Below are 12001 nucleotides of genomic sequence, written 5' to 3'. Positions count from 1 at the left end.
CTGACCACAATGGTTTAAAGTTAGATTTCAACAAGAAAGAAACTACAGAAATCCTACAATCTCATGGAAACAGAACAATCCTCAACTGAATCACCAATGGGTTAAGGAAGAAATGAAGAAAGAAATTAAAGACTTCCTAGAGATCAATGAAAATGAATACACCACATACCCTAACTTATGGGATACTATGAAAGCAGCGCTAAGAGGGAAATTCATAGGACTGAATGCCCACATAAAGAAGCTGGAGAAATCTCACACTAGTGACTTGACAGCACACCTGAAAGCCCTTGAACAGGAAGAAGCAAAGTCTCCCAGGAGGAACAGATGCCAGGAAATTATCAAATTGAGAGCTGAAATCAATAAAATAGAAATAAAGAGAACAATACAAAGAATTAATGAAACAAAGAGTTGGTTATTTGAGAAGATCAACAAGATAGACAAGACCTTACCCAAACTAACCAAAAGACATAGGGAGAGCATCCAAATAACAAAATCAGAAATGTAAAGGGGGACATAACAACAGACAATGAGGAATTCCAGAGAATAATCCGGTCATACTTCAAAAACCTCTACTCCGCAAAACTGGAAAATCTAAAAGAAATGGATAATTTTCTGGATAGGTACCACATACCTAAGTTAAATCAAGACAAGATAAACCATTTAAATAGTCCAATAACCTATAAGGAAATAGAATCAATCAATAAATTCTCCCAACCAAAAAAAGCCCTGGACCTGATGGTTTCAGTGCAGAATTCTACCAGATCTTCAAAGAAGACTTAATACCAATACTCTTTAAATTGTTCCACACAATAGAAGAAGAAGGCATATTACGAAACTGCTTCTATGAGGCTACAATTACCCTGATTCCCAAATCAAAAAAAGATGCAACAAAGAAAGAGAACTACAGACCTCTCTCCCTCATGAACATTGATGCAAAAATACTCAATAAAATTCTGACAAACAGACTCCAAGAACACATCAAAACAATTTTCCACCACGATCAAGTAGGCTTCATCCCAGGGATGCAAGGGTGCTTCAACATAAGAAATTCCATCAATGTAATACACCATATAAACAAACTCAAAGAAAAAAAAACCACATGATCATCTCACTAGATGATAGAGAAATGGATGAGATCTACATGAACAACATGGATGATAGTGGGAGTAATGAAGAGCAAGATTTGAGGGAAAGAAATCTTAGGGGAACAGGAGATCCCAGCTGGATCAAGAACAGAAAGGGAGAATGAGGAATAACAGACCATGATAAATGAAGACCACATGAGACCAGGAATAGGCAGAGTGCTCGAGAGGTCCCCAGAAATCCACAATGATATATCCTCTGTAGTCTGATTACAATGGTCGAGAGAAAGCCTGATCTGACCTAGTCTGGTGATCAGATGGCCAAACACCCTAACAGTCATCTTGGAACTCTCATCCAATAACTGATGGAAGTGGATGCAGAGATCCTCAGCCAGGCACCAGGTGGAGCTCCAGGTGTCCAGTTGTCGAGAAAGAGGAGGGTCTGCAAAAGTGTGAATTGTTGAATCCAAGATTGCAAAAAGCACAGGGACAAATAGCCAAATGAATGGAAGCACATGACTTATGAACCAAAGGCTGTGGAGCTCCCAGCTGGATCAGGCCCTCTGGATAAGTGAGACTATTTAATAGCTTGATCTGTTTGGGAGGCATCCAGGCTGTGGGACTGAGACTTGTCCTTAGTGCATGAGCTGGCAGTTTGAAACCTTGGGCTTACACAGGGACACTTTGCTCAGTCTGGTAGGAGGGGACTGGAACTGGCTGTACTGAATCCATCAGGTTTAAATGAATCCCCAGGTGTGCCTTCATCCTGGAGGACATGGGAATGGAGGGGATTGGCGGGGAGGAAGGTGGGGGTGGGGGCAGGAGGGGGGAGGACAGGGGAACCCATGCTGATGTATAAAATTTAAAACACATAATAATAAAGAAAAAATTATTAAAAAAAGAAAAAGAAAAAAACACAGAGACAATTCCTTCAGTGCTTCCAAAAGAAATCACAGCATGGGCAAGCAAATCTCTTGACTTATGATGCTCACTGAGGGACAATAGCGCAAGAAAGGCCCTGGAACTTGATCCAGAATGGCAGAGATTCACATATCACCTTACCAAGCAAAACTCATGTTAATAATGATGCTAAAGATCCTGCCCAGGAACTCCCATCTGGACCAGAGGTGAATGCCTGGGGTTATAGTCATAAAAGCAATAGCCTCTATGTCCCACCCCTGGGGACCAACCATCCCAGAGAGGACCTGCCCAACTTGTGCCCATTTTCCAGCCATTTTGCTGGCACTGTAGGAAGGCTCCCTTTTTCCAAAACTGCAGGCAGAACCTGCAATGTCTACACCTTGCCTACACGCCCATCTGCCCCAGACCCCAGTCACTTCCTGAAATTCAGAGAACAGCCCCCAGCTCCCATCCACCCCGGAACTCAAATCTGGACCAGAGGTGAGTACCTAGGGACACACCCAGAGAGGCCCTGGGCACCCGCCATTCCGGGGAAGACCTGCCCAACTGGGCCCCAGGTTCTGGCCATGGGGCAGGACCTCACATCCCAACCAGGAAGGTTCCCCCTCTCCAAGACCCTACTGTGGACCCTACAACCTCCACACCCTGCCACCACACCCATCTGCCAGAGACCCCAGCCACTTCCTGAGACTCAGAGACCAGGCCCCAGCTCCCATCCACCCCAAAAGTCACTTGTGGACCAGCAGAAGGAATGCTGGAAATAGAAAATCTGAGCAAACAAACAGGATCTTCAGAGGCAAGTGTAACCAACAGAATGCAATAGATGGAAGAGAGGCTATCTAGTGTTGAAGATACAGTAGAAAAAATAGATTCATCAGTCAAAGAAAACACTAAAACCAACAAAGTCATGACCCAAAATGTCCAAGAAATTTGGGACACCACGAAAAGACCAAACCTATGAATAATAGGGATAGAGGAAGGAGAAGAATACCAACTCTAAGGCACAGAAAATATATATAACAAGATCATAGAAGAAAACTTCCCCAACTTAAAGAAGGAAATGCCAATGAAGATACAAGAAGCCTATAGAACACCAAACAGGCTAGACCCCCAACAACAGTCCCTCCACCACATAATAATTAAACAATTAAACGTACACAATAAAGAAAGAATATTAAGGGCAGCAAAGGAAAAAGGCCAAGTGACTTATAAAGGCAAACCCATCAGAACAACACCAGATTTCTCGATGGAGACTTTGAAAGACAGAAGGACCTGGACAGATATAATGCAGACACTAAGAGACCATGGATGCCAGCCTAGACTAATATACCCAGCAAAACATTCAATCATCATAGATGGAGTGAACAAGTACTTCCAAGACAAAACCAGATTTAAACAATACTTATGCACAAACCCAGAAAGCACTAGAAGGAAAATTCCAACCTAAGGAAGGCAGATACAACCATGAAAACACAGGCAATAGATAACACCACAGCAGTAAACCCCAAAGAAGAGAAGTACATAAACAATACCACCAAAAAAATAAAAATAATAACAGGAACGATATTCACTGGTCATTAATATCCCTTAATATCAATGGACTAAATTCACCTATAAAAAGACACAGACTAACAGAATGGATAAGAAAACAGGACCCATCTTTGTGCTGCATACAAAAACACATCTCAAATTCAAAGATAGACAACTCCTAAGAATAAAAGGCTGGGAAAAGACTTTCCAATCAAATGGTCTTAAGAAGCAAGCTGGTGTAGCCATCCTAATATCCAGCAAAATAAACTTTAAACTAAAATCAATCAAAAGAGATGATGAAGGACATTACATACTCATTGCAGGAAAGATCCACCAAGATGAAGTCTCAATTCTGAACATTTATGCCCCAAACACAAGGGCACACACATATGTAAAAGAAACATTACTAAAGCTTAAATCACATATAAAACCACACACTTTAATAGTGGGAGACTTCAACACCCCACTTTCACCTCTGGACAAATCGGCCAAATTGAAACTTAACAGAGACATAATGGACTTAACTTATGTTATGGCTCACATGGACTTAATCGATATCTACAGAACATTCCACCCAAACAGAAAAGAATATACCTTCTTCTCAAGCACCTTCTTCTCTAAAATGGACCACATACTTGGCCACAAAGCAAATCTCAACAGATACAAAACAATTGGAATAACCTCCTGTGTTCTATCGGACCACCATGGCTTAAAGTTAGATTTCAACAACAACAAAAAAAACTACAGAAATCCTACACTCTCATGGAAACTGAATAATGCTCAACTGAATCACCAATGGGTTAAGGAAGAAATAAAGAAAGAAATTAAAGACTTCCTAGAGATCAATGAAAATGAATACACCACATACCCAAACTTATGGGATACTATGGAAGCAGTGCTAAGAGGGAAAATCATAGCACTGAATGCACACATAAAGAAGCTGGAGTAATCTCACACTAGTGACTTGACAGCACACCTGAAAGCCCTTGAACAGGAAGAAGCAAAGTCTCCCAGGAGGAACAGATGCCAGGAAATTATCAAATTGAGAGCTGAAATCAATAAAATAGAAATAAAGAGAACAATACAAAGAATTAATGAAACAAAGTGTTGGTTCTTTGAGAGATCAACAAGATAGAAAAGCCCTTATCCAAACTAACCAAAAGACAGAGAGAGAGCTTCCAAATTAGCAAAAACAGAAATGAAAAGGGAGACATAACAACAGACAATGAGGAAATCTAGAGAAGCAACAGGTCATACTTCAAAAACCTCTACTCCGCAAAACTGGAAAAGCTAAAAAAAAAAAAAAAATGGATAATTTTCTGGATAGGTACCACATACCCAAGTTAAATCAAGACAAGATAAACCATTTAAATAGTCCAATAACCCCTAAGGAAATAGAATCAGTCAATAAATTCTCCCAACCAAAAAAAGCCCTGGACCTGATGGTTTCAGTGCAGAATTCTACCAGACCTTCAAAGAAGACTTAATACTAATACTCTTTAAATTGTTCCACACAATAGAAGCAGACAGAATATTACCAAACTCCTTCTATGAGGCTACAATTACCCTGATTCCTAAAACAAACAAAGATGTAACAAAGAAAGAGAAGTACAGACCGCTCTCCCTCATGAACACTGATGCAATAATACACAATAAAATACTGGCAAACAGACTCCAAGAACACATCAAAACAATTTTCCACCATGATCAAGTCAGCTTCATCCCAGGGATGCAAGGGTGTTTCAACATACGCAAGTCCGTCAATGTAATACACCATATAAACAAACTCAAAGGAAAAAAACATATGATCATCTCACTAGATGCAGAAAAGGCATTTGCAAAATCCAACAACCCTTCATGACAATGGGCTTGGAGCAAACAGGAACACAGGGAACATAACTAAACATAATGAAGGCAATCTACAGCAAGCCAACAGCCAACATCAAATTAAATGGAGAGAAACTCAAAGCAATACCACTAAAATCAGGAACAAGTCAAGGCTGTCCACTCTCCCCATACGTATTCAATATAGTACTTGAAGTTCTAGCCAGAGCAGTAAAATAACATAAGGAGATTAAGGGGATACAAATTGGAAAGGAAGAAGTCAGGCTCTCCCTATTTACAGATGACATAATAGTATACATGAATGACCCCAAAAATTCAACCAAGGAACTGATACAGCTTTTAAATACCTTCAGCAACACAGCAGGATACAAGATCAACTCAAAAGACATCAGTATTCCTCCTATATACAATAGACAAACAGGCTGAGAAGGAAATCAAAGATACATCACTCTTTACAATAGCCACAAATTATATAAAATACCTTGGGGTTACTCTAACTAAGCATGTTAAGGACCTATATGACAAGAATTTTAAATTCCTGAAAAAAAGAAATTGAAGAAGATGTCAGAAAATGGAAAGACCTTCCATGCTCATGGATAGGCAGGATTAACATAGTAAAAATGGACAGGGGAACCCGTGGCTAAAGTGTAAAAACAAAACACAAATATAATAAATAAAAAAGGAGAAAAATAATGATGCTAAACATATTTGCTCAAAATTTACCTCTTAGTGTTTCCCACAACTTTGTATCATAGGAGAGACAGTAGCTGATTCTGAACTTACACAGGTCAACTCAAAATATCTCAAGTGTTTCCACCAAACTACTGTCCTTACAACAGTGACCAAAATCCTAGATTTCTACCATGCATGACAAACACTGCCATGTATTTTAGATGGTTTTCTTGCCTATTCTCATTCTATAATAAGGGGAAACTTCCCCCAAATATATTTCTAACTAAATTCTCACTAGGAATTATAGTAGTCCCAGCAGTCTGAGTTCATGTGTTCCACATGTGACCACATTCATAAAACACACTCCTAGCATGAATGGTGTCAGTAAATGTCTATCTTATGTTCACAATCTTTGTCATCTGGTTACTTTTATTTGATCCCCTTAGAAGGACTCTACTCTGAAGCAGCCTAACTGTTGCCCTTTCTACATCACTCCTTTGGTCAGCTCAAAAAGTTAAGAGAGAGCTGCAGAAACATATAAGATGTTCTGATAACCTCTGAAAGAAGCTAAATTATTTATGCTAGCCCATATGATAAATAATTTCAACACAAAATAAGCTAACCATGCACTTGAAGAGCTAGATGAGAGCATATAATGATCTCATCATAATGAAATAATTCAAATTTTGCATAAAAATGTGTCTAGTTATGTGAATAGAGATAAACGTATATTTTTTTAAATATCACTTAATTTTTAAAAATATTTTAAAATCACATCTATATGATGAGATTCTATTCACAACATGAAGAAATGTCCATGGTGGGATGTGAAGTTAGGGATGGAGTCAGAAGTGGAATAACTTGGTCATGTAGTATTTTATTACTACTTTATAGTTTGGGAAGCCTCAAAAACAATTTTCATAACACTTGGTAAATTTTCATGTGCACTTAAAGAAAATAAGGACTGTTTGCTTATCATCTTTTTAATTATTACAAGAAAGATGAAATAATAAGAGATTAAGTCAAAAAATTGTTGTAATGGAAAGTATCTATCACTGGACCCACATTTAATGACCTTTTGTTATGCTGGTAAGAATGAACATACCCATGCATAGCCTATCAACATGAGAAGAAAATAAACTGAAGAGGGAAAAAGACAAAATAAACCCACTTCCTGAATGCAATCACACACGCAAGCAACTATAATTGGATTTCTGTGGACACATTGAATGTGCCCATTTTATCCTAAGTTGTGAAGGCATACATAGAATCTACCCAGTTTTCTACTTGATCACTTGATCATTTTCCCTTTTCTACTTTCTTCAGCTGATGACTTAGCATTTCACTCAGGTTTTAGCAGAAACCCACTCCATCACAAAGACCCAAAGTTATCTTCACTCACTTAATCTTCTATCACCTGACTCCCCGCTTTGAACTTGCTTCTGCCTTTCCATTTTACAGAGTTCTGTTCTAAATTGAACACAAGCCATCTTTCTTCATTTCAGATCTTAATACTTAGATCCTACAGCTGCAGAAATATGTGCATGGATTAGAATAAATCTTAAATTTTTCACAATGAATCCAACAAAGACATTTTTCTCCAGCAGAGCCCACACAGTACTATCAAATATCTGCAAATGCCCTCTAATCATACAGGCATCAAACTAACTAGGAAACAACCCTCAGTGACCTCCATCAACATCAATGTGTTTTCCTGAATCAGTATGCAAATACTTAGAAACAAGTGTCAAATGAGGAAAATGAAGATAAATTGACAGAATCTTAAAGATTAATAATCAAAACTAAAGAAAAATATTATGAGTCATCTGAAAGTGCTGTAATAGATATCTCAACTCCAAAATTTCACATTCCTCCTCTTCAATCTGAAACATCCAGCACATGCAGTTACTGTCATTGTAATATCACATAAGGAACTCTGGAGTCACTACAATCATTGACATTATTTCTCACAGTAGAACAACTACACTTTGGAAATTAACCAAAGCAATGTGTCAACTTTGAATTTAACATTCCTTCTGCAGAGAAATCGATGACAGTATTCCATCCCTGACAGCTAACGGCAAAGCAGAGCAAGTTAGAGAGAATCAGAGAATCAAATGTTAAAGAACATTAATAAATACAAAGCCCACTTCTGTCCTAGAGAGAAGAAAATGGGTGAACAGAAAACCAACCTGTAAAAGAATTATGTGACAGCAAGAGTAGTCAGCATGGAAGGGAAATAAAAGGCACATTGATGAGCACCCAAGCTTCTTTGAGGACAATGGAAACTGAATTCTAAAAACAAAGGAATTTCTTACAAGCACTTACTGCATGGTGTCACTTTTCTTAATGTTAAAATCAATCATTTTTTTCTTGAAAAAGCAATTAAAAAGAGGAACAAATGCAGCAATCACCACATTTCCATCACTGAATCGATTCCATTTGTTTTTCAAAGAGCACTGAGAAGCTTCTAAAGTGCACACCAGCACAAGAGTCTGCAAGAGCCAGAAGATAGAAATCCAAGAGAACATTATCATACAGAAGTGTCTACCACATTGTAAGCATGGAGAAATGGATTTTAAAGTAGCCATCAGCTGGATACACAGTTACCGTGTTTGTGAGCATAAGCTTTTGTAATATCCTTGCTGAGTGAAGTCCTCACTCTAACCACATATCTTTTCGTCAGGCCTCTTCTACTCTACGGAGAATTCGGGAACTATCTTCACTGACTATGCCTATATGTCACTCTGTATTCAAGATCAAAACAAGGTTCAAAATATCTTTGGAGATTTTCTTTATCCTCAGGCCTCATGATTATACATATGACAACAGTCAGCAAAACCTCAGGGATGACTCCTCTAGAGTACACTTCCACAAAATCATCTTCCATAATAGTTTATATGCAAAAGTGGCTTGGGATGATGCAAAAGTTTTCCAAAAGAAGAAACCATAGGAGGTAAAAGGAAAACATCTAGAAAATGTTAAGCCAGAAATGGTCCATTGAAATCAGTAGGACACCAGGCTCTCTAAAACTGATGATTTCCTATGCCAATCAAAATTATCAACAGTTTCTCAGGCACATATAAAGGGGACAGGTAGCTCTCTATCAGAATGTTTTCCTTCCTACAGTCTGACTTAAGACAACATGTGACCAGCTTATAAATAAGTCTTTCATGATCCCCAGGTTGTGTTGATATTTGAAAGTCTGTGGAACTTTTAAGAATTTGATCCTGACTGGTGACAGTAGCTCATTGCTTCAGAACATTGAAGGTTGTACCAACTATTGTCTTTGGCCTTCAGTCTATACTTCCTTGTCTTCAGTCATGTGAGGAGTGGCTGATGTCTGTCTATCTATCTATCTATCTATCTATCTATCTATCTATCTATCTATCTATATCTCTAACTCATCCCAAGCTTCAAACATGTCTTCATGGCAACATTGTACTTATTCTTCTGAGATACACAAGGTAAAATACTCCTTTCTTCCTTTATCTTGTTTTGTATGTGTCTGGTAATTTTTCTCAGTGAACAGACAAGTAATTAATACAAATCAATAACAATTGTTATATTGTCAAATCAAACCTGTATATGTCTACTGCTAATGTATATTGGATTCTATTAGAATAAAGATATACCTAACTTGTGAAGTTATATACAAAAACATATGTTTACTTTGTACTTTGGATTCTGAAATAACTGTAGTTACTATGGAGATGTAATCCTGTAAAAAGTATTTCAAACAAAAATAACACCTATGATTAGACATGGGTATCTACACACACATAGAGAAAAAGATAGAAATAGAAATAGAAATGAGAGAGACTGAGAGACCATTTGGTAAGGGTGAAACTTGCATGATTACTGATAGAAAGTACCAGTACAGAACTCAAACTAGTTGCTAGCTAATGATAACCCATACATCAACACCATTATTCTGAAAACAAGTTTCAATCACAAAAATCTCTAAGAGACTAAATGTGCCAAAATTATATCCACTGATGTCTTATCACAATTATTGAATTTATTTTTACTATCAAAATAAATTTAAACATTGCTTTTTTTCTTAGTTTTCATTTTAATTGAGAATAATTTTTTAATTTTTTTCTTTATTATTGTGTGTTTTAAATTTTATACATCAGCCATGGGTTCCCCTGTCCTCCCCCCTCCTGCCCCCACTCCCACCTTTCCCCCAGCCCCTACCCTCCATTCCCATCTCCTCCAGGACCAAGAAACCCCTGGGGATTCATTTAAACCTGGTGGATTCAGTACAGGCCGGTCCTGTCCCCTCCTTCTAGACTGAGCAAAGTGTCCCTATGTAAGCCCAAGGTTCCAAACAGCCAGCTCATGCACTAAGGACAGGTCCTAGTCCCATAGCCTGGGTGCCTCCCAAACAGATCAAGCTAGTCAATGGTCTTACTTATCCAGAGGGCCTGATCCAGCTGGGGGCTCCACAGCCGTTGGTTCATAAGTCATGTGCTTCCATTCATTTGGCTATTTGTCCCTGTGCTTTTTGCAATCTTGGATTCAACAATTCACACTCTTGCAGACCCTCCTCTTTCTCAACAGTTGGACACCTGGAGCTCCATCTGGTGCCTGGCTGAGGATCTCTGCATCCACTTCCATCAGTTATTGGATGAGAGTTTCAAGACGACTGTTAGGGTTAAACATTGCTTTTTTTATAAATTGTATGCAGAGACTGGAATTTCTTTCCAAGGAGATTATATATCCAAACATGTTTTCCATGATGGGATTTAATAACTTCTAACAAGGAATATAAGCTTACTTTTTAATCCAATTCTTTTGGGTTTATGGGTTTTTTTGTTTTGTATTGTTTTACATAATTCTTTATTGACTTTTTGGTAATTTCACATCATGTACCCCAATCTTGATCCTCCCAATTCCCCCATATCAGCACCTCACCAGTACAGCATGTTGCCCCCAAAAGAAGCCCCCAAAATATATAAAAACAAACAAAAATTTTTTTAAAACTCATTCCTCTGTCTTTCCAACACTCATTCATTCTAGTAGCATTGGAACCTGCAGTATTTTCAATCAGTCCAGCACCACAAATATTCATTACAATGAGTCATTGGTTTTTTTCAAGGCCTATGGAACAACATCATCATTGGACCATCATAAAAACTCCTCTAGGATATCATGCCGTTGCCCCAAGTCATGAAGATCCTTCAGTAATTGTTCCCCAGGACCAGTCCTTTTACACACTACAGCAGATATTAGGGTAGATATTAGGGAGTGCCAACCCAAGGCCAAGCATGTGGGGTCTGTTTGCTAACTGAACCAGTATGTCTGAGCCACTGGAACTACTCCACTCACGCAAAGGACAGAGCCAGCTCTCCTATGAATCATGGCAGAGCTCAGCCCAACCATGACTTTCCTGTTGGTGCTGTGGTAGAAAAGGAGGAATGTGACACCAACACTAAAGAACAACAGGGAGTAGAATGTCAGGAACTTGGCTGCATTGAATGTGTTTGACAGTTTCCTAGACTTGAAGGTTGTATTTTACCTCCAGGTGGAAAGTAACAACTGAGCCCTTGTTGCATACACTGATGGTGTGGTCATAGTCAGAACATGAACATCTGTGTCAATAATGAGAGCAGAGGTGCTCAGCCAAATTCCACAGAGCACAAGTTGGATGATCATGCAGATGCCAAAAATGAAATTAAGGGCCCCTATTGTTATGAGTTACCTCCTCACAAGCCCAGGACAAGTGGTCTTGAAAGCCAGCACTACAGTAAGAGTTTTGGCCAAGACAGTAGGCGGCCACATGGGAACAGAACCCCAAACATGCTTTTATATATGTAGTTTTCCAAGCCACTTCCCACCTCTTTAGATTGTAATCCAATGACCCTTCATTGGTTCAGACTGTAATAATACAGTACCTACAGTGAAAAATTGCAAATGATCTACTGTTATTTATTGCTGATGGACAC

General features: G+C 38.6%; 1 protein-coding gene across 1 annotated transcript in view; it reads right to left on the bottom strand.

Moving 5' to 3' along the window:
* Positions 1-11711, bottom strand: part of LOC118572616 (vomeronasal type-2 receptor 116-like) — a 35709-nt gene extending 23998 nt beyond the window's left edge. Inside the window, exons 1-3 of the mRNA XM_036172343.1 lie at positions 11575-11711; positions 11385-11487; positions 8379-8545 (exon numbers count right to left, since the gene is read on the bottom strand). Of these exons, the coding sequence (XP_036028236.1) occupies positions 8379-8545; positions 11385-11487; positions 11575-11711 (407 nt within the window). The remainder of the gene's footprint in view (positions 1-8378; positions 8546-11384; positions 11488-11574) is intronic.
* Positions 11712-12001: the final 290 nt, after the last annotated feature.

Source organism: Onychomys torridus, chromosome 22, assembly GCF_903995425.1.
Source record: "Onychomys torridus chromosome 22, mOncTor1.1, whole genome shotgun sequence".
In the NCBI taxonomy this organism is placed as follows: domain Eukaryota; kingdom Metazoa; phylum Chordata; class Mammalia; order Rodentia; family Cricetidae; genus Onychomys; species Onychomys torridus.
This window is presented reverse-complemented; position numbering and strand designations above follow the sequence as displayed.